Source organism: Mercenaria mercenaria, chromosome 7 (genome assembly GCF_021730395.1).
Source record: "Mercenaria mercenaria strain notata chromosome 7, MADL_Memer_1, whole genome shotgun sequence".
NCBI classification, from domain to species: Eukaryota; Metazoa; Mollusca; class Bivalvia; order Venerida; family Veneridae; genus Mercenaria; species Mercenaria mercenaria.
The window spans coordinates 528,214-555,068 of record NC_069367.1 but is presented as its reverse complement, the minus strand read 5'-3'; the positions used below and the strand labels follow the sequence as shown (position 1 = coordinate 555,068).

The 26,855-nt window shown below is 35.6% G+C and overlaps 4 protein-coding genes across 5 annotated transcripts; 2 read left to right on the top strand and 2 right to left on the bottom strand.

Annotated features, from left to right (window-relative positions):
• Nucleotides 1-2,049: 2,049 nt before the first annotated feature.
• Nucleotides 2,050-4,161, top strand: LOC128558716 (heavy metal-binding protein HIP-like). The gene is made up of 2 exons (XM_053548881.1): nucleotides 2,050-2,122; nucleotides 3,514-4,161. The coding sequence occupies exons 1-2, from the start codon at nucleotides 2,050-2,052 to the stop codon at nucleotides 3,924-3,926; spliced, it is 486 nt and encodes a 161-aa protein (XP_053404856.1). The 3' UTR covers nucleotides 3,927-4,161.
• Nucleotides 4,162-8,467: 4,306 nt separating this feature from the next.
• LOC123556136 (heavy metal-binding protein HIP-like) lies at nucleotides 8,468-10,089 on the bottom strand. The gene is made up of 2 exons (XM_045346740.2): nucleotides 9,176-10,089; nucleotides 8,468-8,906 (listed from the first exon to the last, which is right to left on the bottom strand). The coding sequence occupies exons 1-2, from the start codon at nucleotides 9,429-9,431 to the stop codon at nucleotides 8,500-8,502; spliced, it is 663 nt and encodes a 220-aa protein (XP_045202675.2). The 5' UTR covers nucleotides 9,432-10,089; the 3' UTR covers nucleotides 8,468-8,499.
• Nucleotides 10,090-10,753: 664 nt separating this feature from the next.
• Nucleotides 10,754-14,314, bottom strand: LOC123555158 (heavy metal-binding protein HIP-like). 2 transcript variants are annotated; one of them, XM_045345813.2, is made up of 2 exons: nucleotides 13,963-14,314; nucleotides 10,754-13,328 (listed from the first exon to the last, which is right to left on the bottom strand). In XM_045345813.2, exons 1-2 carry the CDS (start codon nucleotides 14,180-14,182, stop codon nucleotides 12,922-12,924), a joined length of 627 nt encoding a protein of 208 aa, XP_045201748.2. In that variant the 5' UTR covers nucleotides 14,183-14,314; the 3' UTR covers nucleotides 10,754-12,921. The 2 variants fall into 2 exon arrangements, with proteins under 2 accessions (XP_045201748.2, XP_045201747.2); XM_045345812.2 differs by having other exon boundaries at nucleotides 11,847-13,331; nucleotides 13,963-14,302.
• A 9,700-nt stretch (nucleotides 14,315-24,014) lies between these two features.
• Nucleotides 24,015-25,327, top strand: LOC123555701 (heavy metal-binding protein HIP-like). The gene is made up of 2 exons (XM_045346289.2): nucleotides 24,015-24,366; nucleotides 24,701-25,327. The coding sequence occupies exons 1-2, from the start codon at nucleotides 24,147-24,149 to the stop codon at nucleotides 25,105-25,107; spliced, it is 627 nt and encodes a 208-aa protein (XP_045202224.2). The 5' UTR covers nucleotides 24,015-24,146; the 3' UTR covers nucleotides 25,108-25,327.
• Nucleotides 25,328-26,855: the final 1,528 nt, after the last annotated feature.

Sequence of the window (26,855 nt, the reverse complement as noted above, 5' to 3'; positions counted from 1 at the left end):
TAGATCTTAGATATTTGATATGTAACATTGCCTAGTAGACTTCTACAAACTTTGTTCAAATCATAACCCCGGGGTAAAATTGGCACCGCCCCAGGGGTAACTTGATTGTACATCGGAAAATCTTCCAAATAATTTCTAAAAATCATCAGTTTGACATTTGATATGTAGCTCATATTACTTAGGTGAGCGATCCAGGGTCATCATGACCCTCTTGTTTTTAAATTTCACTCAGTCAGACCAGAGTTATGACCTTGACTAAGATCTAAGATAAAAAATATACATAATGATCTTGCAAGTTGTTTGCCCCACCTTGCAAGTTGTACACCAGTGGTTTTGTATTGATTTTCCATCGGACAGACCGGAGTTATGACCCTTAATTTAGTTAAAAAATGCAAAAACAGCATAAAATTTGTATCACATCTATCTCAAAATACTGTAAAATCATTTAATTTCGTGGGCATGAAATTTAGTGGTTTTGGTCAAAACGGCAATTTCGTGGGGATATAATGAATTCGTGGATTTCAACTTTTGAACATAAAATGAAAGGTAATTTTACTTCTTCGTTGGGATTAAATTTCGCGGATTATCTCAATCACGAAATCCACGAAAATTAGTCCCCCACGGATTTCACAGTATTTGACTTTGTGTCATAAAAATTTAGTGGGTTGTTATATAGGATGGGAAATTGTGTACCTATTGTTCTGTTTGTGATTACTCTGCCAGACGGAGTCTTGCATATCTCATAAACATATTTTTACCTGGAGCCGTAAAACTATGTATAATGTTATTCAGCATGTGACTGTGTGCACCTGTGTTTTACTTGGATTGCTTTTTGCAATACCAGAATTTTGACCCTTGACTTAGGCAAAGTATAAAGTAATCTAGAGCACAAAAATTTGTGTGCCATGTATCTAAAAACTATTTGGCAATTTTATGACAGCAATACGGAATGCTATAAAAGCCAGTTATTTGGAGCAAAAAAAAACAAAATAAGTTGTTTTATAAATTTTATTTCACAAGATTCAATATATCAATTATGATCAGAAGAAATATGCAAAATAATCCGAACAATCTTGGTAGAGGACCACTAGATTATGCTACATACCAAATATCAAAGCCCTAGGCCCTATGATTTTCGACAAGAAGATCAGAAACCGTTTAAATGTTCCTGGCCAATGTGACCTTGACCTTTGACCTAATGACATCAAAATCAATAGGGGTCATCTGCTGGTCATGGCCAACCTAACTATCAATCCTGACATTAGGCCCAAGCGTTCTTGGGTTATTGCCTGGAGATCATTTTACTGTTCCTGGTCACTGTGACCTTGACCTTTGACATACTGACCTCAAAATCAATAGGGGTCATCTGCTGGTCATGACCAACCTCTCTATTAACTTTCATGATCCTAGGCCTAAGCGTTCTTCAGTTATCATCCGGAAACGGTTTTACTGTTCAGGGTCACTGTGACCTTGACCTTTAACATACTGACCTCAAAATCAATAGGGGTCATCTGCTGGCCATTACCAACCTCCCTATCAACTTTCATGATCCTAGGCCCAAGTGTTTTTTAGTTATCATCCGGAAACTGACCTCAAAATCAATAGGGGTCATCTGCTGGCCATTACCAACCTCCCTATCAACTTTCATGATCCTAGGCCCAAGTGTTCTTTAGTTATCATCCGGAAACCGTTTTACTATTCAGGGTCAATGCGACCTTGACCTTTGACATACAGACCTCAAAATCAATAGAGGTCATCTGCTGGGGATGACCAACCTCCCTATTAACTTTCATGATCCTAGGCCCAAGCGTTCTTGAGTTATCATCCGGAAACGGATTGGTCTACATTCCGACCGACCGACCGACCTCTGCAAAACAATATACTCCTCCTTCTTCGAAGGGGGGCATAATAAACGATATCTTGATATAATTGATGGTAGAGCAGTATGGTATCAGGTCTGTACATTCTGTAAAATCATAGCTTAGTTAAAAGATCTTATTATAAAGTATCTTCCATTGTGTACAACACAATGGCCAACCATCGTGTACAATGAATACTATTCATGGTTCATTGGATGTAGGTAGACATTTTGGGGAAGTTCACATGGAAGCTCTAATGAAGGGTAGGCTGTTGTGTCAATTATGCTTACTCCCACCTGTAAAGTAACCGACCAATCAAAAATTGGGCCCTGGAAATATGTAAAACTTTTTTCCCCTGCACATTGAGTGCTGTGATGAAAAGCAAGGAACCAGTAAACCCTACCTCGCCGTGGAGTTTGTAGAGTTCAGCTCTTCAACAGGGAAGGTACGACCGGTGTACTAACTTATAACGTTCAAATGGGTTATCGAGTATAGAGTCGGTTTCTACTCTACCCTAAAGCTTCGATGTGAACTTACTCTTTGTGTGCAACAGCAATATCGTAAATATCCATCAATTAACGTCCTTGGCAACAATGATGACAAAATGTAAGAACAAGAGGGCCATAATGGTCCTGAATCACTCACCTGTCCCCACATGACCCAGGTTTGAACTGTGTATGACGTCGTTTTTTCTATTAGGCAGTGGCTACGATTACGGTACCGTAATCCTAGCCTCCGGTTCTAGGATTACGGAAGTTCCGTATTCCTAGACAACCCTATGAGGATAGGCTAGGATTACGGGAGTATTTTAAGAAGCATAAAGTATATGTTAGGACACGCATAAATGGTGTTGTAAACTAACTTATTTCACTTAATTTTTCAAGCCTGACTTATTATTTCGTGTTTTCTATCTGCCGTTTTGGGTTAGTATAATCTTAATAGCGGCGCGCGGAGATATATTAGAAATATGAGTGTCAAAGTTAGATTTTAAAAAAAAATCTATACTTTGAATTTTATTATTTATAACCATATTGTATGTTATTAAAGACCATTTGTGGTGACTTGATGAAAAAAATGCAGGCATATACAAAACATAGATAATTCTATATTTCCGCCCAGCGCCATTAAGGTTATACTTACCCAAAACGGCCGATCGATAGCACGAAATATTTAGTGAAAGTAAGTAAAATGAGTAAGTTTACAATGTCATTTATGCATGTCCTAACATAAATCAAAGAGCTATAAAAATAAATGTATTTTATACTTCTTTGCATAAATTTGATGCCTCTTAAATACTTCCGTAATCCTAGCCTATTCTCATAGGGTTGTATAGGAATGCGGAACTTCCGTAATCCTAGAACCGGAGGCTAGGATTACGGTACCGTAATCGTAGCCACTGCCTTTCTATTACATAGTGACCTAGTTTTTGAACTCATGTGACCCAGTTTTGAACATGACCTAAATATCAAGATAAAAATTCTGACCAATTTTCATGAAGATCCACTGGAAAATATGGCCTCTAGAGAGGTCACAAGGTTTTTATATTATTTGACCTAATGACCTAGTTTTTGAAGGCACGTGACCCAGTTTTAAACTTGACCTAGATATCATCAAGGTGTTCGTAATTATTCTTAGCTCATTGGTTTCATTCCAGCAGCGGAAAAATCCCATGAGACAGTCGCTTTCATGGCCTATTTGACGAAGACAATCACAGGCTCAAACCAACACATCTACTTTGACGATGTCAAACTGAACCTCGGGAATGGCTACAACCGGCATCACGGAACGTTTGTTGCACCAGTTAACGGAACATACCAGTTTACAGTCACCGCTTGTACTGCTCCCTCACATTACATTGTCTTGGAGATAACTGTCAACAGTTCTACTTTGGGAAAAGTTATCGCTGGTGATTTAATTTATTCAGATTGCAGTTCTAAAGTATTCCTTGCTCAGCTCCAAGCCGGCGACGATGTCTTTGTTCAACATAGAACAACTGGTGACTATCTTTACGCTGCCCCTGTGTTTGGATTTCCGAGTTTCACGGGAGTTTTGCTACAGGCCAGTTAAACCATTTATCAGATAAGATGAGGACTTTATTGTTGTTGTATTTTTGGCCTTAATATTATGTGATTGCAAACGCTGGCATATGAACTTCTGAACGTGTTTGATAAATTGCATGCAAATCAAAAAGATCAATAAAGCCTTAAATGTTATATACGTCTATCTTTATGAAATCGAATGTTTAAAATGAAAGTCTTATTACATGTAAATTTTATATGATTTCAAATAAACTGCTTTATAATTTAAAGCGTAATTGTTGCTCTAGATGTTCTTTTTTTACACATAAAACATATCATCTCCCTGGCCGCCTTTTTTGGTGTCAATCCAGAAATAGAGACTGCTACAAATTCAACAAGAATTTCTAACAAGAGGGCCATATCGGCTCTATATCGCTCACCTGAGTTTAATTGCATGATTGAACAAATTTATTTGCTAAAGTTTAAAAAAAAACCAAAAAAAAAAAAAACCTAGGTGAAGTATTGTAGGTCAAGATCACAGTCAACTGACCCCTAACTTCTTGGGGGTCATCATGTAATTATAATTAAACAACCTAGGATATATGATCAGATAATTTTTGAAGTATTTTCCTACATAACTCATAAACAAGTGACCTCCGGGGCGGGACCTCTTTTCATCTCAGGGGCATAATTTGAACAATCTTGTTAGAAAACCACTAGGCAATGCGACATACCAAATATCAAAGGCTTTAACCTTGAACTTTCAGACAAGAAGATTTTTTATATGTTTTCTCTTTATAAGTCTATGTTAAACTTAGGCCCCCGGTACAAGGCCTCTTTTCACCCCAGGGGCATAATTTGAACGATTATGGTAGAGGGCAACTGGGCAATGCAACAAACCAAATATCAAAAGCCTGGGCCTTGCAGTTTCAGACAAGAAGATTTTTGAAGTGTTTTCCTATAAGTCTATATAAAATTGGGACCCCGGCGCGGGGCCTCTTTTCACCCCAGGGTAATAATTAGAACAATCTTGGTAGACAACTACCAGGCAATGATACATACCGAATATCAAAGACCTATGTTTTGTGGTTCAAGACAAGAAGATTTTTAATATAAGTCTATCTTAAACTTCTTTTCACCCCAGAGACATAATTCGAACAATCTTGGTAGAGGACCACCAGATGATGTCACATACCTCTTATCAAAACCCTATGCCTTGTGGTTTTTGACAAGAAGATTTTCAAAGTTTTTTCCTATATAAGACTATATAAACCATGTGATCCCCGGGGCGGGTCCATATTTGAGACCCTAGGGTGATAATCTTGGCAGAGAACTACTGGATTATGTTACATATCAAATATCGAAGCCCTAGACCCAGTGGTTTTTCCCTATATATTAGGTTTTCATTTCGGTTGCCATGGCAACCAGAGTTCTGAATGGAATTCATTTCTTTGACTAATTTTCAATGCGGATCATGTGGGAACATTCCTGTGAAGTTTTCATCAAATTTGGACTGGTGGTTAAGGCTGGTAGGTGTTGACGGACCACGGACGCCGGACGCCGGGCGATCGCTGACCACAAAAGCTTACCCTTGAGCACTACTTCGTGCTCAGGTGAGCTAAACAATGATGTGAATACAATTTGTTTCTTGTGTTGTTGTTAACGTATTAAGAAATGAAATGTTTATTTCTGTGACGGATAATGACAAGTGCACTTATACCTTTACAAGTTTCGATGATTTGTAAGCTATTAGATAACTCGAGTTTTGACCCCCAAAATGGCTGGAAGTTTTATCAAGGGAGATAAATATTGAAAGCATAGGAAACAGTAGTATCTATTGAAAGATAACAAAACCTTCTGCCGTTGTGTGTTATTTGTTTGCTGAAATTACGTAAATCATATGTATAAAGGCCAATATGTCTCTTGGAAAAATAATTTCAAACATTAAATTAAGAAATAAATCTTACAAGTCATTATTAAAAATCAATTGTACATATATATATATATATTTATACACCAATACTCCGAGCAGAGCTATTCAGAAACTGTATTTCACAATTGTGAGAAAACATTTCTATGTATTGAATATTCCGGTTTTACGAAATCAACTATGGTGTACTGTAGGAGCCACAACTACGGTTCTTATTATGACCATGACACAAGTCCCTGTTAGGACCCTCTCAGAATGATGGTGAATAAAAGTGAGATTACGATGGATTGATTCGAGAATACGATACAATGGCAAGAAATAACAATGCGATGGCATTGGAGTGCCGAGTGCGAAGTCGCATTTTCATTTCTTTTCTCGTGCCATATCCTTTTCGAAGTAAGTGCGATATTACAATACGAAGAGACGAAAACACGATGCAAAATCTTACCATATATTCTTGCATCCTGTGTTCGTGCCATGTTTTTAATTTTTAATTTCCGTGTCTGACAATGTCCCTGACAGTCATTGATAATAATAGATATGGGGGTAGGGGTGGTGTGGGGGGGGGGGGGGGGGGGGGATGGAGGGGGAGGGTTCAATAAATAATGCTAGTGTAGTTCCGTATTAACGCAAGGTTAGTTTTGGATGCGGTTTTCAGCACAGTATAGAGCAATGTATTGGGAACAAAATGCCATACGAACGATAAAAAATCGGTTTATTCAAAGTAAAAACAAAATCATTTGAGTGAGGTGTACTGAGGTATACTGGACCATTTTATGTCCAAAATATTGAGATAATCATTGTAATATGCAATTCCTTGATTCTACTAGAACTGTAGTTCAATTTTCAGTTTAGACAATTAAAACAAATCATCATCTTTACATAAACATTTGAAAACTAAAAAGTAAATTTTGATAACAGTATTAAATGGAGTTGTGCACACTTTTTACTAGAAAAATGATTAGTTGAGCACAATAAGCCTCTGCAATTTTGTCAGGTGTGATGTTGATTGTTGAACAAAATCTTGTATTTTAAGTTTATACTAATTTCTTTATTCTCGATTGCGAAACAAGTTTTACAGCTTAGATTAATCGCTCTCGAGATTCATTCCAGATGGAATCAACCTCGAGTTTAAATGTCTTAGTTGTCTTGTAAAATGAAAAACTCAATAAGTAGTTAAAACAAACTCAAACTCATCATAAATTGCTGTACCTCTTTAAAAATGATAGAATTTTGTGATTTTACAAGTTATTCTATTATTTTGAGACCCTGGATGCCCAGGACAAACCCAAGTTATGATTATTATTGCAATGCTTCAGTAAACCAGCGTATACCTCATTCAAATAATTATTTTTATAATTTGGCTTTATCGATTTTTATATTCCGATGTTACTTTTGTTCCCAAATAATTGCTTTACAATGTGCTAAAAACCGCATTATTTATTTAACGCCCCTTGTATATTAAATATGCCTACCAGTGTAAAAGAAAGGACAATTTGTTTGCTCGCTTCATACAACACCGGGCTATTCCGATCAAGTGATCGAGAGGCGCCGTGATGTTTCAATGAGACTCCTGCGTGTGTACCAAATTGATGCGCGTAATTAGCCCAACTGAAATAAGTACAGATTGGGTAAAATCGATGTACCGTCACAGTTGAGTTCACCTGTTGTTATTGACATACCGCTTAACAACATTTAGAAAATGAGATGTATGAAATTCCCATGCTGAAGTTAACCTTAGGCTACCAGGAATTTGAAAGAAGGCCAATGAATGTAAACGTATGCATATATTGGCAATTCTTTTTGCGTTTTATGAATTAAGTATTTGAAACTGTTTCAGACAGATACACGTATTTTCTTCAACATTTTTCTCTAACAACCGTTAGAAGACTGTATCTTGCGCATGAACAAAAATATTTGTCCAGCTTCGTCTCAAACATTTCATTGTTCATCCGCGCGAGAAGTCTTCTTACATGTACGGCTGTAGAAGCAAAGCTCGTACTTGATCGAGGCATAGTGGGTTCACGTGAAGGATTAAAGGGGAATATGTAATATTTTGCAATATTTCTTATTAGAAAGAACTGGATGGAACATTAACACTGACGAAAAAAGTATCAAAATCGGACAACAAACAAAACAATTATAGCCATTTGAGTATCACGTATGTTATCAAATGGCAGCCATTTTGGACACAGTGACATTATCATTATTTCCTTATTTGGGCATTACCATATATAGTAAATCAATGCATAACAATTAAAGATTCATATTTTGTGGGCCGTAGTATAATATGAACCCTAGTATGTGTGTAAAAGTGTGTACTTTAAATTTAATTAATAGTGTTTAACATAATCTTGTCATAAATACCATAGTTGGTAATTCCATATAAGGAAAGAACGATGACATCACTGTGCCCAAAATGGCCCCCATTTCATTACATTGACAAAAACTTAAATTGCCATTATGATATCTTTTTTTGTTTGTAGTCCATTTTCATAATTGTTCCCAAGTTAATATTTTTCATTAAAGTCTCTAAATAATAGATACACTGACAAATGTTGAATATTCCGCTTTATGCTTGGAATAACAGGTAGGACTTCCTTAAGCAATTTTCATTTATAAGTTCATTACTTCAGTGGGAAATATATAACAATTATATGTTTCCAGTACCACCATTTATTATATATTTGTTTTATTGTTGATACAACAAAACGCCAGTAAAACATGGCTGCCCTTCAACAACGTTAGACAACATATAATCACCCGCGGTTTCATGCTGTTTAACATACACATCATCGCCCGACTTCAGATTAATTAGGAACAGTTTTGTGCTGCAGGCCCACAACTGGGTGTCTCCCGCTTGGATACTTCCAAATCGTGCTTCATTTACGTACAATTCTACGAAACTCTCGTGATTGTATAGAGCACATGTGGTAATGGTAAACTGGTAAGTACCGTTGAAAGGTACGACGAATGTTCCGTGGTGTGGGTTGTAGGCGTTGCCCAAATTGAGTGTGACGTTGTCGAAGTAAATATGGTTATTGTGTCCCGTCACGTCCTTGGTCAGGTAGGCCATGAATGCAATCTGGTTATGTTTTCCTAAAAATTGAACAATCGTTTTCAAGAAACTTATTTCACACGGTGGAAAGAAACAAACTTAATTTGTTTGTTTTATTCCAAAGCTCTATCAACTTAGCTACCGGGCTCCACATATACTTCCTACTTTGTACTTTAACTACAAACTGTGGTGCGTACGACTATTTTAAAATGTCTTTCCTATTTCCGTAAATACAGAATCTGTAAAGGCGTATCTAGTATGCCTATCATATCTGAATGTAGGTAATAGAATTATGTAAGTTACCACATACCTTGCGACGACTTAACAAAAGCCATCTCCTGCTGAAGTTCACTTATTGTATTATTTTGTCTAGAAATTGTATTCTTTAACTCCATTATCTCACTAGTCTGAGCTGTGAGTGCTGAGACCTGTTGCTCTAAAGAATTTAGTTTAGCGACCAAAGTGTAGAAATTATCATCAACCAAAATTCTTTTCGAAATATCCCATCTGTTACCATCAATGGCAACGCATAGAGCAATAAAAGATAAATAAAACACAAATTTCATCTTTTAAACAAAATATCTTTTCAAGACATCTATCAAATACACTCTCCCTTTAATAATTCTTTTTGTAACAAAGTATGTATATAAAAGTTGTAAACTAATTTGAACTAGGTTGATAAGCTTTATGTATTTTTAAACGGACTAGCCCATACATTTATGCGGCAAATAATTTCGCTCAAAAATCAATAAAAAGTGAAGACTCTGAAAGTGACTTACTGACATAACGTTTTTGCAAGATATTGATATAATGCAAAACAATTAGATTCTTCTGGCACTTTATACCAACAACTAACTTCTATTTAAGTCCTGTTATCAGTTTTTCAGTGTCATATAAACATTCTATGCCAGACATGTTGGAAATGAACATGTTGAAAATTTTCATCCAAACTGTGGGCGAGTAGCTTTAAACTTAAAAGTTAACCTAAAGGTCACTCATGATGTCACCTCAGGTTATCAAGTTGCTTTGAAACAACAGATAACAGCATAGAAAAGACATCTTCGTGATTTATTAACTATGACAACAGCGGCCTTCAAGTGTTTCTATGGAGGCTGTAAAAATACCCCCATACTTGGACAAAGTGTTGCTATATTTTCTAGTCCTTTTGGATCATGGGGTCAAATCAATACTAATTTTCTCTTTTATAGAATCCCCTTTAGCTGATGGTGGTGCGGGGGTGGGGGGGGGGGGGGGGGGGGGGGCATAAACAGACTCGAACAAAACCGAGTCTGCTATTAATTTGTTTGCTTATGTTCTATGCTTCAAAGGGAACTTCTTACATATGCTGTTCTACAATAAATATGTGATTTCTTTAACCAGGTGAGCGGTATTCCAAAATAGACACAACTGATAACAAAGTACATAATAATAAGTTTTTCACCTGACAGAATTTCAAGCGTAAAAATGGAAACCTCAGAAAGAACTAATATCAATGAAATATATAATCTTTCTCTGGGTCATGAAAAAATCCAACACGAAATGCAATTATCTTGAAAAAGCGAGATCGACCATTAAAGAGCTTTGAGTCCCATATAAGACTGGTCATCGAAGCTACGTCTTTGATAATGTTGATTCAAGTTGCAGTTTTTGTTTTGGACATTTGACGCGTAACGACAATCGGCAATTTTCGTTCGATTACGTTTTCTCCGTATGTGATTTCGGCATTCTTCGGTTGTTTCCGATACCATTGCTGTTATGAGCTACATTTACAGCCGAAGAATTCCGAAATAACATAATAAAATACAAAATCAAACGGAAATTGCTGATTTTCATTATAGACAGACAACCTTAAATCCATATTGGTATGGCTGGTATAACTAATACATTTTAAAGCTACATGAATTATTAATTTTGTGTTTTCTTTTTATAAAGCATGTTTTGAAATTTGATGTCAAATATGCATTCATAGTTTATATGATAATAAACCAATCAGAAATCTTGATACTAGAAACTAGACGTACACATAATTAATAATTAGTTCTATGGTTTTTCTAATCAATGTTTTCTAAAGTGACAGCGTAGTACTTTGAAAGCTACATAATGCGTTGTTAAAAAGCGATACTCTTTACAAAACATTACAAGTAGAGAATAAAGAAAAATCGAGTTATGCAACCACATCATTTTTATTTTCTATATGTAAACCCACAGTTTCAGTTATTATTACGGGAAAGATGTTTAACGAAAATAAGGTCCCTTTTAATATTCAGATAAATCGCAGGAACAGTGTAAAATTAAATGTTAGAATTTTACCACAATGTCGATTTTAGGACAAATTTTAAAGTATTTTTATATAAAACTGATCCAGAATCTATATTTATAACAGGTCAAACTTATGAACTGATAGTCTTATAAACCTTTTACTATGCACGTACTCGTGTTTCGTTAAGCGGCTTCACATTTTGCGCATGGCAGCAAATTTTTATACACCGCTCTTAATTACATAAAGCGGTTTTAATATGCATTAGACGGCGTCAAGTTGTAATAAATCATTTCATTTACACTGCACGTACTCATGTTGTGTTAAACGGCTTCACATTTAGCTGCATGGTATCATGTTTTGTTGGATGATTTCATAGTACGGTGCGTCGCAACAAGTTTTTCAATTCATCGTTCCATGTTTAAATAGATGGAATGAAGTTTTGCATTAAATGGTTTCAAAATACATCCCGTTGAATGCAAATATATTGGACGGGATGGAGTTTTAGACTAGACGGCGTTCAAATGCACTGCACTGACTGACTTGTTTATGAATGGATTGTATATTTACTAATTTTGGCGGTTACCGCCGCCCATAGATACATACATTGGATACTGGAAAAGGACGGCATAGAGTTCAACGCCTTTAGTAACTCATCATTTTCAAAGAACTGTCAAATATTTTTGTTTTCATGCATATGCAATAATGTACTAGTGCTGAGTTTGACATTTTTTATTTCTTTACATTTTAAAGGGGGCATCCACATGTAATGGTCAAGTAGATTGTTAGTAAAGATGTTGTTCATTTATCAAACATTTCTGTGTTTTGATGATATAATCCTAAACTTTATTTGACATTTAGGTGTAGATGCTTACTTTTTAAACAATTCAAGTTCATTGGCATATTCAGCAAACATAGTTTGCTTTTGGCCATTTACAAATAATAAGCAAGAAATATGGCAAAGCACAGCAATATATTACACATAAGAAATATACATTATTAGTTCAGTTTAAGAAACAGTCATACCTTCCAGAATATTTTTATGAATTGTACGCGCTGAAAAAGTTAACTTTTCTCTTAGCTTTGACAAATTTTATTTGTTATTGTATTTTTTCAATTGTATTTGAGTAATAACAAAATGCATTTAATATAATAATTGTGAATCTTAAAAAATTGTGATTTGGTCGTAAAATGGTAAATATAACATTGTTTATTTTTATTTCATGGACGTTTTTTTATGAATGTAACAATATATTTGTCTAACAATTTTGATCTCAGCGAGGGAAACAGACGCGCGTTAACAGACATGACGTCAGACGTGTTGTGACGTTAGAAAGACGCACACAACATAAAGTTCCATTTTATTTTATTTTTGCTGCATAACGTTATGAAATTCTCATTAAGTAAAATAATTTGAATCCAGAAATATACTATAAAGTACATAGTGCGACTACAATTTTCATCCTGTTTTAAGCAAATAATTTAAAATTCATTACACAATGTATGAGGGGGCGGAGCTGGGCCTATATCTCTCACTGTGTGAAAATATAGATTTCATATTTTCACAGTGTGAGTAATGAGATACAAAAATATTTAACTGCTAGAATACAGTATATCATTAGTTAGCATAAAATAAAACAATATATTTGTCTAAACATATGCACGCATTCAGAAATATACTAGAAGTAATGTTTACGATATTAGGCCTAGTCAAAAAAAAGTGTTGCGTTAAAATAGTTGTTGAGTGTATTTAACAAGCTAAATAAAGTACAAAACAGTAATAACCGCAATATAATAATTTAAGTAGCTTGCAAAAGAATTCCTGTAAAACTGGGATATCCATAGGCTTCGTTAGCCAAAAGATAATCTCCATGGTCACCATGCTCAACTAAAACATCGTCACCGACTTTCAGTTCAGTCAGAAAGACCTTAGAGTTACAAGAATCATAGCCATTATCTCCAGCAAGCATTTTCCCCACAACGTCGTCGTTAACTTTCATTTCAAGCACGATAAAATGTCCTGACCGGGAACAGGCAGCGACCGAAAACTGGTATGTTCCGTTGGCGGGTGCTATAAATAACCCATGGTGCGGCCTGTACGCTTTTCCGAGATTGAGCTTCACGTGGTCGAAGTAAATGCGGTTGATCTTTCCAGTTAGTGACGTGGTAAGCTCCGCCATGAAAGCAACTTGAGGATGTGGCTCTGCTGCTGGAAAATAAAATTTAGTTTGTCAGATATGTAACTCTTACGATACTTTCCAGTCCAGCTTCATTTGTGAAGATTTCAGGCACTCATCATGATTGCCAACTCATTGGAATCAGAAAAATCAAGGACAACGTCAGACAAGCATAATCACAGTTTAGAAAATCGTATATTACTTATCAAAGTATCAGCTATTTTATAACCTTTTTTGAAATTATGTTGTGATTTTAGTTTCATCTAATGCAAACCTTTAAAAATCCAGACCTTGATTAATGGTTTAATTTGAAAACATCCACGTTTACATTATATATTGCCTGATTTTTATAGCACTATTTTCATGATAAACACGTTCAAAGGCGCTTTACATAGTACAAAGTCAGACACCCAGGGCGCTAAATTTATCATCTGCTGGTACACCAACAGAGAGAGAGCTGACCAGAGGGACAGAGCGCACCGATGCACATGAGATCATCTTTCCTGGGAAGAACTAGTTCTGGGTTCTTAGTAAAGTGGGAGACATTCAAAAGCTTCGCAGAAGTTTTCAATGCCTGAATCAGGATTCAAACCCCGGACTTCTACATTGACAATCAAGTGTATTATCACTATTATTATTATCTAAAAGAGAATGATATCATACCTGTCATTTCGCTCCTGATCATATTGATGACACTTTCCTGTTTATTCACAGTTTCCGTTAACGAACGTACTTCGTGTTCCAATGAAACCAATTTGTTCAAAACTTTATAGTCATAGTCAAAGTGCGACAAACACCGAGGTTCATCATTTCTTATTCCAAAACATGTGTTATACAAAGTAATATATATGACAAACAGAGAGAAAGTTAATTTCTTCAACATAATGTTCGAGCGAAAAGAAACAACGACCAAACAGCAACTCGTGTTTTTACAATTTTTATGAACGTTCGGATTATACTCATGTTCGACCAACGCGATTAAGCACTTTAAACCGGAAAAAATACTTTACTGTTGTCACTAAGTAGAAACAAGTGTTTCGGTAAGTCTATCACTTAAAGACGCACCACAAAACAACTGTCACATGATTCTTTTGTATTTCAGTGATGGTAATTATTCATGTTGTGCATGACGAAAATGAGAAATAACAAGTATCTAGTTACAAATTGAAAGTGACGCATACAACGCCAAGATAATGTGTTTACTGTATAATTATATTATTAAATTAATGTAGTAGTATGCACAATACATAATGTAAACCACACTTTGTTTCTACAGTATAAGATAGTTATCATTCTATGTTTATAAAACAATACTGAAAAGAGAAGGACTGAATAAGTTTGCAGATGAAATTGTGAAAACTTTTTAATTCAGGGAGGGGCTAAATTGTCATTTTGTAGAATAGCTGTATTATACCAGTAATACCAGAATGGTTTGCACGAAGTTCACGCGGGAGGAAAAAGTAGGTCACTAGGTCGTGTTTGGTCTTTAATATGATTTTATTCCAAGGCAAAAATCTTCTAGACTTTGGCCATCGAACAGCCTTAAAGTAAATGATTTCTGCACAAATAGTAAAATTATAACTGTCAGGGAAATATATGAGCTGGCATATTCCGTACCTTCATGTTTAAGTATACGATGTTGAACTTCTTTCAGAGTCACCATGCAAAATACTATTAAATAATTATACATGTTGTCCTTATGACATATGGTGGAGTTCATAATACAAAAAAATCATGTATTAAATTTTGTGACCACACGATATGCTTTGTATATAGAGTACAAAACTGAAATAAAGAAAAGTCGAGGCGAGGCAAGGTGAGGTGAGGTGAGATGAGGCAAGGCGTGTAAAGGCAAGCTGAAGCGAGGAGAGGCGAGTCGAGGAGAGGCAAGTCAATGTAAAGAGAGGCGAGTCGAGGTGAGTGAATATGATATAATGCGAGTCAATACGAGGCAAAGCAAAGTGAATTGAAGCAAATGTGCTTAAGTAAGAGTATATAATTATCGTCTCCTGAAATCGAGGTTAAATGCGCTTTATTGTAGCCAGAAGTATAATCAGTCACTTTAATGTCTTTCGATATTTAAAAGAACACAAAATGCAATAACAATCCAACTTGCATCAAAATGTTCCTATGATCAATTCTAAAGACACTTTTCTACAAATAGAAATTTAATTCTAATGATCATGTATAACACTAAAGTAACTGTATGATTTCAAAATTACATGTAAGTAACGATAAACAGTGTCATAAATTAGTCGCAAAAAAATTTACAAAATATATATCTTTCTTTTGTTATTTTTGTGAGAGATTATATATTACCCAACTGTAAAGTCTTTGTGAAAAAGTTGCTGTTTGTAAAGCAAGGAAGAAAAATAAGTAACAAAGAATGTCACTTTGCTGTACGATTTATTCATACAGATGTTTAAAATTGTCTCCCGTCAAAGGTAAACAATTGCAAACAAGCCGGAAGATTTTTTCTTTTGTTCTTATCAAAGCTATCTCGCTCTTGGTTTTGTTTCTGCGATCAGATGAATATTCTTCAGAAGTCCCCACTTGCGGCCTTTTGGTTAGTAGTTTTAATGTCTTTCTAGATATCGTCTGGTAACCGTGTGGACTCTTTAGCCATGGGATTATTGTTGAACAATGTGAAAAGTGATTTGCCTGACATACAAATATTTTTATTAGCTTTGCCCAGCCTCAGATAGGACTTTGTTTGTTATACTCCTGTTATGATGTATTTAGAAAGTTTGTTATTCATCTTTTACAAGTGAATATTTTCTTGTAGCATATTATTGCATTTTTGTTTGCAAACAAATTTATTGAAAGTCAGTATTATTATGTTTTGCAATTTGTTACTTAAAGATAATTGATTAATTATATGAAAATGGAAAGTGTCAATAAACTAGTGTTGAGTTTATTTCTTTTGCTTCAAACATTTTCGATACAAGTTAACGCTGCTAGTGCCGATGAAGAACCACGATGCGAATCTAAATGTGACTGTGATCTCAAACTACTAGAGAAAATTGCCATAATGGGAACGGAATTGTCGCAGTTCGGGGAAACAACAGAGAAGCAACAGGCAAACATGGAAAGACAACAAACGGAAATCGAAAGTCTTCGAAATGAATTGACAGGTATAACTTGTAATAACTTAATTTTCATGCTATATATTTTTGATCATGGGCCTAAACGAAGGATGGCATATACCTTAAAAATCAAAACAAAGAAAAATAAATTCATAAGAAAAATCATAACAAAAAATCACAATAACAAAGTCATCCGTGTCAATTTGACAATAAATGCCTGGGACCAAATTACGGTCAATTGTGCATAAATCGCGAAAGCAAATAAAAATGTCGGGCGTGTCAATTAAAAAAATAAACGCAATTAAACAAACAAAACAAGACACGAAAATTATTAGCTGAATTGAAAATGGACATACTCTCTCGAAATTTCGACTTGCTTTTCTTATAATTTATGGCTTACTAACCACCACACATATATATACGTCTGTGCATAAGTCGTGGCCAAACTCAGGTACCTTGGGTAGCCCTAAAAGGTCATAGTTGGTGACCAGTTATTGTTAAAATAAAACATTATTTCATTTGCAATAACTTTAAGGTATTTTGGAAGAGCGCTCTACCATTTTGTTCCAGCAACAGCAATTGATCTTTCAGCAGTTTTATATCTACACTGAGCATGACACACTGAATAATCTTTCAAATCAAATAGAGCTGTTCTCTGCGCGATTTGAAACACTAATTCAAATATAATTCTAGCCCTTATAGGTAACCAGTGAAAAGTCTTTAAAAGTTTACAAGTAGAGTGAGGAGTAGCTCGGTTATTTGAAACATTAATGACAAGATCTGGAAAAGCTCTAGATACCAGGGTAGCCTATGTGTGTGATGGGTTCAATTTAATTATATACAGACACTATGTTATGCTTTGACCTTTGTTCGAGTTCCTGCATGGTGAGGATCTACAAATACCATATATAAATGTGTTGGTAAATGTAACTACTATATAATTTCACTTTTAAGAGTCAATAAAATGTGTTCCAAGCTCAAAAATTGACGGGAAATAGCCGTAACAAACTAATTCATTAACCTTTTCGACATTTGATAGACGGGGGAAGGGGATGGGGACGTTTCAAACTCAAGGTAAGATGAAAAGTTGTAATTGTGAGTAAAGTCTACTTTTCGCGATACTGTTACAAACTTTCGCGCACTAACACTCTATCATACTTGTGTTCTGTAGTATATATATGCAAATGTTGAACCAGTACGAATGTATAGTACAATTCGGGCTCGTATATAAAGCAGTATCGAAACTAATCTTATTGGGTTAGTGGACTTGCTGTGGCATGTGCGTGTTCGTTTGTACTGCTAGGCGCTTTGCCGTAATTGGTCTGGTATATTGTGGTGGTGATTTAGTTCGTATTAATTAATTCTCTCTACTATATAATAATTTATAATGCGAACTTGTATCCTAGCGGATCTCACGTATGGGAAAGTCAACTGTTCTGAATATAATTATATCCCTTAACGCAAATTATCTATATATATTCAATGTATCCTCGAGATCCAGTTAAATTTCAGAGAGAGAAAATATAGCTTCTCTGGTCCCAATCAGTTATAAAGACTAAAAAGTCACTACTGATTTGTGAGACATGAAAACAGAGATTTGAGTATATATATGCAAATGTTGAACCAGTACGAATGTGTAGTACAATTCGGGCTCGTATATAAAGCAGTATCGAAACTAATCTTATTGGGTTAGTGGACTTGCTGTGGCATGTGCGTGTTCGTTTGTACTGCTAGGCGCTTTGCCGTAATTGGTCTGGTATATTGTGGTGGTGATTTAGTTTGTATTAATTAATTCTCTCTACTATATATATATATATATATATATTATGTTCTTTATTTCATTCCTAGAATGATCACAAAAATATATGATTTAGTAGAATGAATATCCCAAAATGAGTTTTACCAAATATATGCTGGACATTCAACCAGCGTTCTTTCTATGTATCCTTGTGTGGAGTCCCTACTCGTATTCGAAAATTGGCTAATTTTACAGAGAAGCTCAAATACCTTTCGTGAATGTGTGAAGTTTTCTACTTTATAAAGCCGCCCCCCTCCCACTTCGAAGAAGGTGAGGTATATTGTTTTGCAGATTTGTAGATGTCGGTCGGTCGCAAGTCGATCGGTCGGTCTGTCCGTAGACCAATCCGTTTCCGCATGATAATTTAAGAAGTCTTGGACCTAGGATCATGAAAGTTGGTAGAATGGTTGGTAATGACCAGTAGATGATTTCTGATCAAAGGTTAAGGTCACAGTGCCCCTGATCAATTAAACTGTTTCCGGATGATAACTCTTGAATGCTTGGGTCTAAGATCATGAAAGTTGATAGACAGGTTGGACATGACTATCAGATGACCTATATTGATTTTGAGATCAGTAGGGTAAAGGTCAAAGACACAGTGACCCGGAACATTTAAACGATTTCCGGATGATAACTCAAAAACGGAGAAAGAACCATAAAAGTTCTTAGGGAGGTTGGTCATGACCAGAAAATGACCCCTGTTGATTTGGAGGTCAGTAGGTAAAAACGAAAGGTCACAGTGACCCGGATCATTAAACGGTTTCGGATAATAACTCATGAATGCTTGGGCCTACGATCATGAAAATTTGATTGAGTATAAAGGTTAAGATCACAGTGACCTTGATCAGTGAGTTTAACGGTTTTCGGATGATAACTCAAGAATGCTTCGGCCTAGGATGAATAATGGTAATAGGAAGGTTGACATGACCAACAGATGACCACTATTGATTTTTAGATCAGTAGGTCAAACGGTAAAGCCACAATGACCGGGAACAGTAAAGCAGTTTCGGATGATAAGTCAAGAATGCTTGGACCTAGGATTATGAAAGTTGATCAGGACCAGCAAATGATCCCTTATGATTTTAAGATCAGTTGGTAAAGGGTCAAGGTCACAGTGACCCGGAACAGTTTAACCGTTTCCGGACAATAATTTGAGAACGCTTGAGCCCATGATCATGAAAGCTGATAGGGAGTTTTGTTATGGCAAGCAGATGACCCCTATAGATTTTGAGATTAGTAGGTCAAAGGTAAAGGTCACAGTGACCTGGAACAGTTAAACCGTTTCTGGAAAATAACTTGAGAACACATGTGTGTAAGGATCATTAAAGAAGAATGACCATGACCAGCAGATGACCCTTATTGATTTTGAGGTCAGTTGGCCAAAGGTCAAAGTCGTAGTGACCCGGAACAATTAAACAGTCTTCCGACGATAACTTGAGAACACATAGGCCTAGGATCATGAAATTTTAAAGGGATGTTGATCATGACTCCCTATTGACTTTGAGGACAAAGGTCATGGTCACAGTGATTCGGAACAGTTAAACTGTTTTCGGATGATAACTTGAGAACGATTAGGTTTAAGGTCACGGAACTTTATAGGGAGGTTGATCATGAGCAGCAGATGACACCTATTTATTTTGCGGTCAGTTGGTCAAAGGTCATGGTCACATTGACCCAGAAAAGAGGAAGTTATTTGCTATATAACTAGAGAATGCTTTGGTCTAAGATCACATTTGATACAGAGTTTACGTATGACTGGTATATTACCCCTGATTATTGATTTGAAATCAGTTTGTCAAATGTCAAGGGCACAGTGACCATTTCTGTTCCTTGTGCAGTTACTGAATGCATCAAGAGGGAGCATTTTGTGTACTACGAACTCTTGTTGTTATTAGTTTCATACTCGTAGCCAGATATTATATTATTTCCACTTATTATTTGTCAATGCTTTTCAATTTATGCCGATTAGATATCATCTTAACCGTTGTAATATCCGGTACGCCATGCATTAGGATAAAGTTCTGCTGGTTCTATCTGTCTAGACACCCTTTTGGCTAATTATGTCTCTCTAAAGTCCGCCCGCCGGTCCTTCCGTCACTATTCATTTCCGATCAGTAACTTGAGAACCATTTCATCTACAATTTTCAAACTCCATAGCGTGATAGGACTTATAGAGTAAGTACCCCTATTGGTTTTGGTCACTCCATTAAAGGTCAAAGTCATAGGCGCCTGATAATGTATATAGTTTTCGATCAATAACTTGAAAACTGCTTGACCCAGAACCTTGAAACTTCACAGGATAATTGGACATGCCAAGTAGTAAGTTCTATTGATTTTGTGATAAGTAGATGAAAGGTCAAGGTCACAGGGGCCAGAAAACGGATTGATAGCAGTAAGAATCTCGGTAATAGGGATTAGAATCAACCATGGTGACAGAAGTAAGAACCTGGGTGATATCAGAAGCCCAGTGAAAGCAGTAAAAACCCCAGTGATAGCAATAAGAACCCCAGTGATAGCACTAAAAATCCTAGTGAAAGATATTAGAAGCCCGGTGAAAGCAGTAAAAACCCCGGTGATAGCAATAAGAACCCCTGTGATAGCAGTAAGAATCCTAGTGATAGATATCAGAAGCCCGGTGAAAGCAGTCAAAACCCCGGTGATAGCAGTAAGATATCAGAAGCCCGGTGAAAGCGGTAGAAACCCCGGTGATAGCAATAAGAACCCCGGTGATAGCAGTAAGAATCCTAGTGATAGATATCAGGAGCCCAGTGAAAGCAATAAAAACCCCAGTGATAGCAGTAAGAACCCCAGTGACAGCAGTAAGAATCCTGGTAATAGAAATCAGAAGCCCAGTGAAAGCAGTAACATAAAACGGTGATACCAGGAAGAACACCGGTGATAGGCACACTGGCACCAGAACAGAAAGAAAATGCCTCTGTACACATTATACCCTACCCCTGGGTATTCTGTAAGAACCATGGTCATGAACGGGAAAGTGCACGAACACATTTACATTTAAATCGTACATTTTTCACGTAAAACGCGCAGTTCGATGAATGGACACTTTCCTGTCTGTTTGCAGTTTCCGTTAACAAACGTATTTTGTGTTCAAATGAAATCAATATGTTCAAAACTTTATAGTCAGTAGTCAGTGTGCGACAAACACCGAGGTACATCATTTCTTATTCCATAAGTTGTTGTATACAAAGCTATATTGATGAAAAAATCACAGAAAAAATTAATTTCTTCACCATACTTTTTTCCGGAAAAAATCAAATCGAACAAACAGCAACCCGTTTTTCGATTAATTATCTTTATAGACGTTCGGATTAAACTCATGTAAGAACTCATGCACGACCAACGCGATTAAGCAGTTAAAACCGGAAAAAAATACTTAACAGTTGTTATCAAGTATTAGGCAATATAATGACAAATCTAATACTTAATTCGGTTAATCACAAGTTTGACTTCGCGTGAGTGAAATATATCCATTACATACATTTGATAATACACTAGTGTTATAAAGCTTTGATGTTGACGTCGTTTATTTATAGGAGACGTTGGTCGAATTTACTGAGACTCGCATTTTATTACTTTATCCAACTCGTTTAATAACTTCAATAAAAAAATCGTTTAATAAATTCAATATGAAAAGACGCCCATGTAATATCTCTATTTCTGATGGTAAACATAGAAATAGTGTTCAAAAGCGTTTAGCATGTTTGGTCACAGTGTAAAGGTTACAAAGAGAGCTATATTCATTGTACGTTTTGTTGTTCAGCGGATCAATATTAGCTCGCTCTTCTTCTCGGAAGTCGACAAGCTCTCGACAGCCGCTAAAAGCGTTGTTTGAGAGAAACGTTATTTCTAAAATAGAGCTGACTTTGTAGCGCACCTTTTTTATTGGATGTTATCGCATAAAATGGTCAATAAAATGCTGTTGTGTTTTCGGGCTTTCATGTAAAATTAAAAACTAATTTAAAGCAAAACAGTGTTTTAACACTATTTATACACGATGGGCGGTTATACCTACAGAATAATAATTTCACGAGGTCGTAGCTCGAGTGAATTATTTCGTACGATGTATAACCACCGGAGAGTATAAATAGTGTAAAACACGGCTTTGCTATAAATTATATCGATTCTAAAACGTCCTTTATTGTTAAAATGAGGTCAATGTGATAGAACTGGATTTTTGTCACTAAATGGTAAGTCATCACGCTTCTAATGCTCGGCTAAACCGGAAGTGGTAATACGTCTTGCGGAATAGTCCAATTAAAACGCAAATGATGGCGAATTATTCTCCATAGCGAATTACTTACTCAGTGTGTGGGTGTAAAACAATGAAGACATTTGGGATATGCGACATTTCGTTTAAATCGTCTTTTTAAGTAAAATATTTGATCAAACTTGAAAGCGCTACTTCTCGATGCGTATATGGCGCTAAATATCACGTTTCTATATATACGTAAACAGCCAATCGGCATAAACAAAATTGTTTCTAACTATAAACTGATATCATCACACTTTTTCTGTAACATTGCACTCCATCATTTATTTGATTTGCCTGATTGCACACGGCACTAACTACTGTTACACGACAATACATATAGTTTTTTAGCTCGTCAGATTTTTGAAAAAACAACAACCCCCCCCCCCCCCCCCCAAAAAAAAAAAAAAAAAAAAAAAACAACTAAAACACAGGTATTGTCATAACTTGATCGTCGGCGTTGATTAAAATTTTTGTTTAGGTCAACTTCTTCTCAAAAACTGTAAGAGCTAGAGCTTTGAAATTTAGCACATTTATTTGTTTTTATTAGGGGACTATGTAGGCCAATAACCATAAATCTGATATGCAATTTGCAGACGAGCTTTTGCATCTGCAGGCGGTGCTCTTGTTTTAAGTAAGATCTACGTTGTATAAAAGGCTCTTCTGTGAAAAGTATTTTGTTCTATGACCTCGCTTTTAAATAACACGGAAGAAAACAAAATATAAAGTATGTCATTATGCTTTTAAATATTTGTAATCTTAGATATAGGATTATCAATTTCTTCAGACAAAAGACAACAAACGGGAAAATTTGTCTTTGTTTTGCAATTGTTATTTTAAAGAGACTTGTTTGTCAACAATTTCATACTACATTTTTATCGCATTGATAGACACAAGACCTAGCCATTTTATTTTTTGTTTCCTGATGATCATGATGATGTAATTTTTGAAAAATGTTTTCGCCACAATTACCAAATAATTGCACCAGTTTAAATTAGTGCGATGTACATGATTGAAAGCAAAATGAATGCGATAAAACAATTATCAAGTGCATCTCCCAAAAATCCTATTTACCCATTTTACTTATTCAAAAGTATCCATACTAGTAGGTATCTCAAATTGGAATAAGTTGATGCTGACAACTTTACTTTAATCTGCATCTCAATAAAGCTAATTTGTCTAAAACCTCCTTTTTTAGCTTTTTAGAAAGGGAAGTTGTCAGCTACGTTGAGGAAAATAAAAGTACTTTTAAGAATCGTTGAAGATTATCTTCTGTCTTAAAAAAGAATGATATATGTTATATATTTACGAATAGGATAGAAATATCCGTCCCGTGGGCACCTGTGCATCGGGCGGTAACAAGACTTGACAAGTAAACGCCCATGCGCATTGGGGGTGCAAGATGTTTTTTTCCAGCATGGGTAATACCACCAGAAACTCGCATTTCGGTGTGCTAAAAATATCCTTAATTTGACTGACAGACATGACGGAAAAACCAACAATAAATTTGTATAGTATAATCCTGAAGTAATATTTACGCGTTTTGTGGATGTGATGTTTTTAAAGCTGTTTACCTTATACAAGGTTACATTATTTTGCAAGTTTTCATTACATATTCAACGACGTAATACCCAGTGATTAACTTATCTGGGGTATTTAAAACCAGAGATTTTCCGAGTAGAAAGGTGAAAATATGGAAAAGTTAAACACACTTTTTAAATCGATCACATTGGTTTGGATTCTAGCTTATTCAATTCTCACGAACAATTTAATTTCTGGCGAGGAGACACAGTCTGAGTGTGATTCCAAACAGCTGGAAGAGCTCACCATGCTTAAAACGGAAATGTCACAGTTCAAAGAAATAATTGAGAATCAACAAACCGAAATCAACAGCCTTCAAAATAAAATCAAAGGTATCTCAAAAATACTTTACAAATAATTATAATGCAAATATTGGCTTTAATAATACATTATTGGTAGTATTATTACCTTACAACTTACGATGTTGTTTTCATTTATTCTGTTAAAAATGTACACGATAACTATTGCAATAATGGTTTCTTCTGCAAGATTAGTTCAAGATCAAATTAAAGCACACACTTCAAAATGTGCACATCATATTTTCAATTTCAATAGTCTTTGTAAATTTGTTTTAGACAGATCCCGACATTTTCAGTGTTATATTTTCGACCTTATATCATAGATTGAAGTAAATAGTGTCTTAAAAAAGTTTTATTTACCTTGCAGCATTGCAGCACAAACCGACTGCCTTCCTTGCGGAGATAACAAATAGCATTTCTGGATCCAGTTTCCGCGTCTACTTCCAGAATGTCAAGCTTAATCTCGGGAACGCTTACATTCCACATCATGGGCTATTTATAGCTCCAGTAAACGGTACATATTTGTTTTCCGTATCAGCTTGTTCTAAGGCGGGCAGATATATTACACTGTCCATTGTTGCCAAGAATATCGCTGCTGGCCACCTTTTAGCCGGGTGCTCTTCGATTACAGACTGCAATTCCAAAGATTTTCTTTTGTGGCTTCAAGCTGGTGACGACGTTTACATTCGACACAGTGGTGAAGGCGATTATCTCTTCGCTAACTCGAAGTATGGTTATCCAACCTTTTCGGGAGTACTTGTACATGCGGATTAAATCCACGCAATATCTACATAACTCTAACAACAGTCTATGATCATGACAATAGTGCACTTTTCCTAGGATCGACATGAAGCTCGTATGAAGTAATGACGTCACGGTGTTTTATGTGAGAAGTATTATTCGTTATCCATAGAAATTCATATTATTGTCACTATGATAAATAGATGTAACCAGATTATCTAGTATTGTTGAATAAAGGGTATTTTTTTTCAAATTTTCTTATTTTTGCATTTGATGACGTAAAGATATGAGAAAATTGTATCTCCCTAGGCTTTGTTTCGTTATCCATTTCTTTAGCTTTAACACAATTGTGAATTTACGTCCAAATGTGAAGCTCGAAATATGATGACAATTTGAATTTAACAATAGTATGAAAGAACATTTTTTTTTATTGCTGAAGCTGTGCATTTTCAATGTAGATTCTTTATTTACGGAAAACAAATATTGTACAGAATGTAATTTTATTTTTATTTCTTTATTTTAATTCTCGGTAATTTATAATTTTGCATAACAGTAATCCTATCAAGCCAAAACAAAATTAGCATACTGGAGCATGTGCGTAGAACTTACAAGAAATATTTGAATTTTTGACATCCCGTTAACCTTTACCCTACTAAATTTCTAAAATTAACTGGTCTATCATTCAATGTTGGCAGTACTACTTATTATTCAAAGGGGTGTACACTGAAAATTTGCTAACTGAAAAGCGAACAGTGCACACCATGACAACCCTGCACGAATGTAAAGTATGATCTTGGTCTGCACTAGTAGCAGAAGCAAAATCCCCTAATCTCCGCCAACAGGCTAAAGGTTAAATGAAACAATCTAACACTTTAGACAACAACACACTCTAAATTTTACTAATTTAGCAATGAAAACGCATGCGCCCACCGGGAACTCCGCTCTGTCTACTTGTATTGCGGATTTTGTCGTTTTCATTGCCAAGCCGGACTCAATTCACTTCCTTTATTTAAAAAAAAACAATAAGAGGGCCATGGAGGTCCTGTATCGCTCACCTGACCTATTGACCTAAAGATCATCAAGATTAACATTCTGACCAAGTTTCATTAAGATATGGTCATAAATGTGGTCTCTAAAGTGTTAACTAGCTTTTCCTTTGATTTGACCTGGTGACCTAGTTTTTGACCCCACATGATCCAGATTCGAACTTAACCTAAAGAGTATCAAGATTAACATTTTGACTAAGTTTCATGAAGATACAGTTATAAATGTGGCCTCTAGAGTGTTAACAAGCTTTTCCTTTGATTTGACCTAGTGACCTAGTTCTTGACCCTACCTGACCCAGATTCAAACTTGACCTATAAATCATCAAGATTAATTGTTAACTAGCTTTTCCTTTGATTTGACCAGGTTACCTAGTTTTCAAGATTAACATTCTGACCAAGTTTCACGAAGATACAGTCATAAAAGTGGCCTCTACAGTGTTAACAAGCTTTTCATATGACATGACTTTGTGACCTAGTTTTTGATCCAACATCACCCAATATCAAACTTATCTAGGATTTTTTGAGAGTAACATTCTGACCAAGTTTCATTAAAATTGGGCCAAAATTGTGACCTCTAGAGTGTTAACAAGCTTTTCCTTTGACTTGACCTGGTGATCTAGTCTTTGACCCCAAATAACCCAATATCAAACTCATCCAAGATTTTATTTAGGGTAATTTTTTGACCAAGTTTCATAAAAATCGGGCCAAAATTGTGACATCTAGAATGTTAATAAG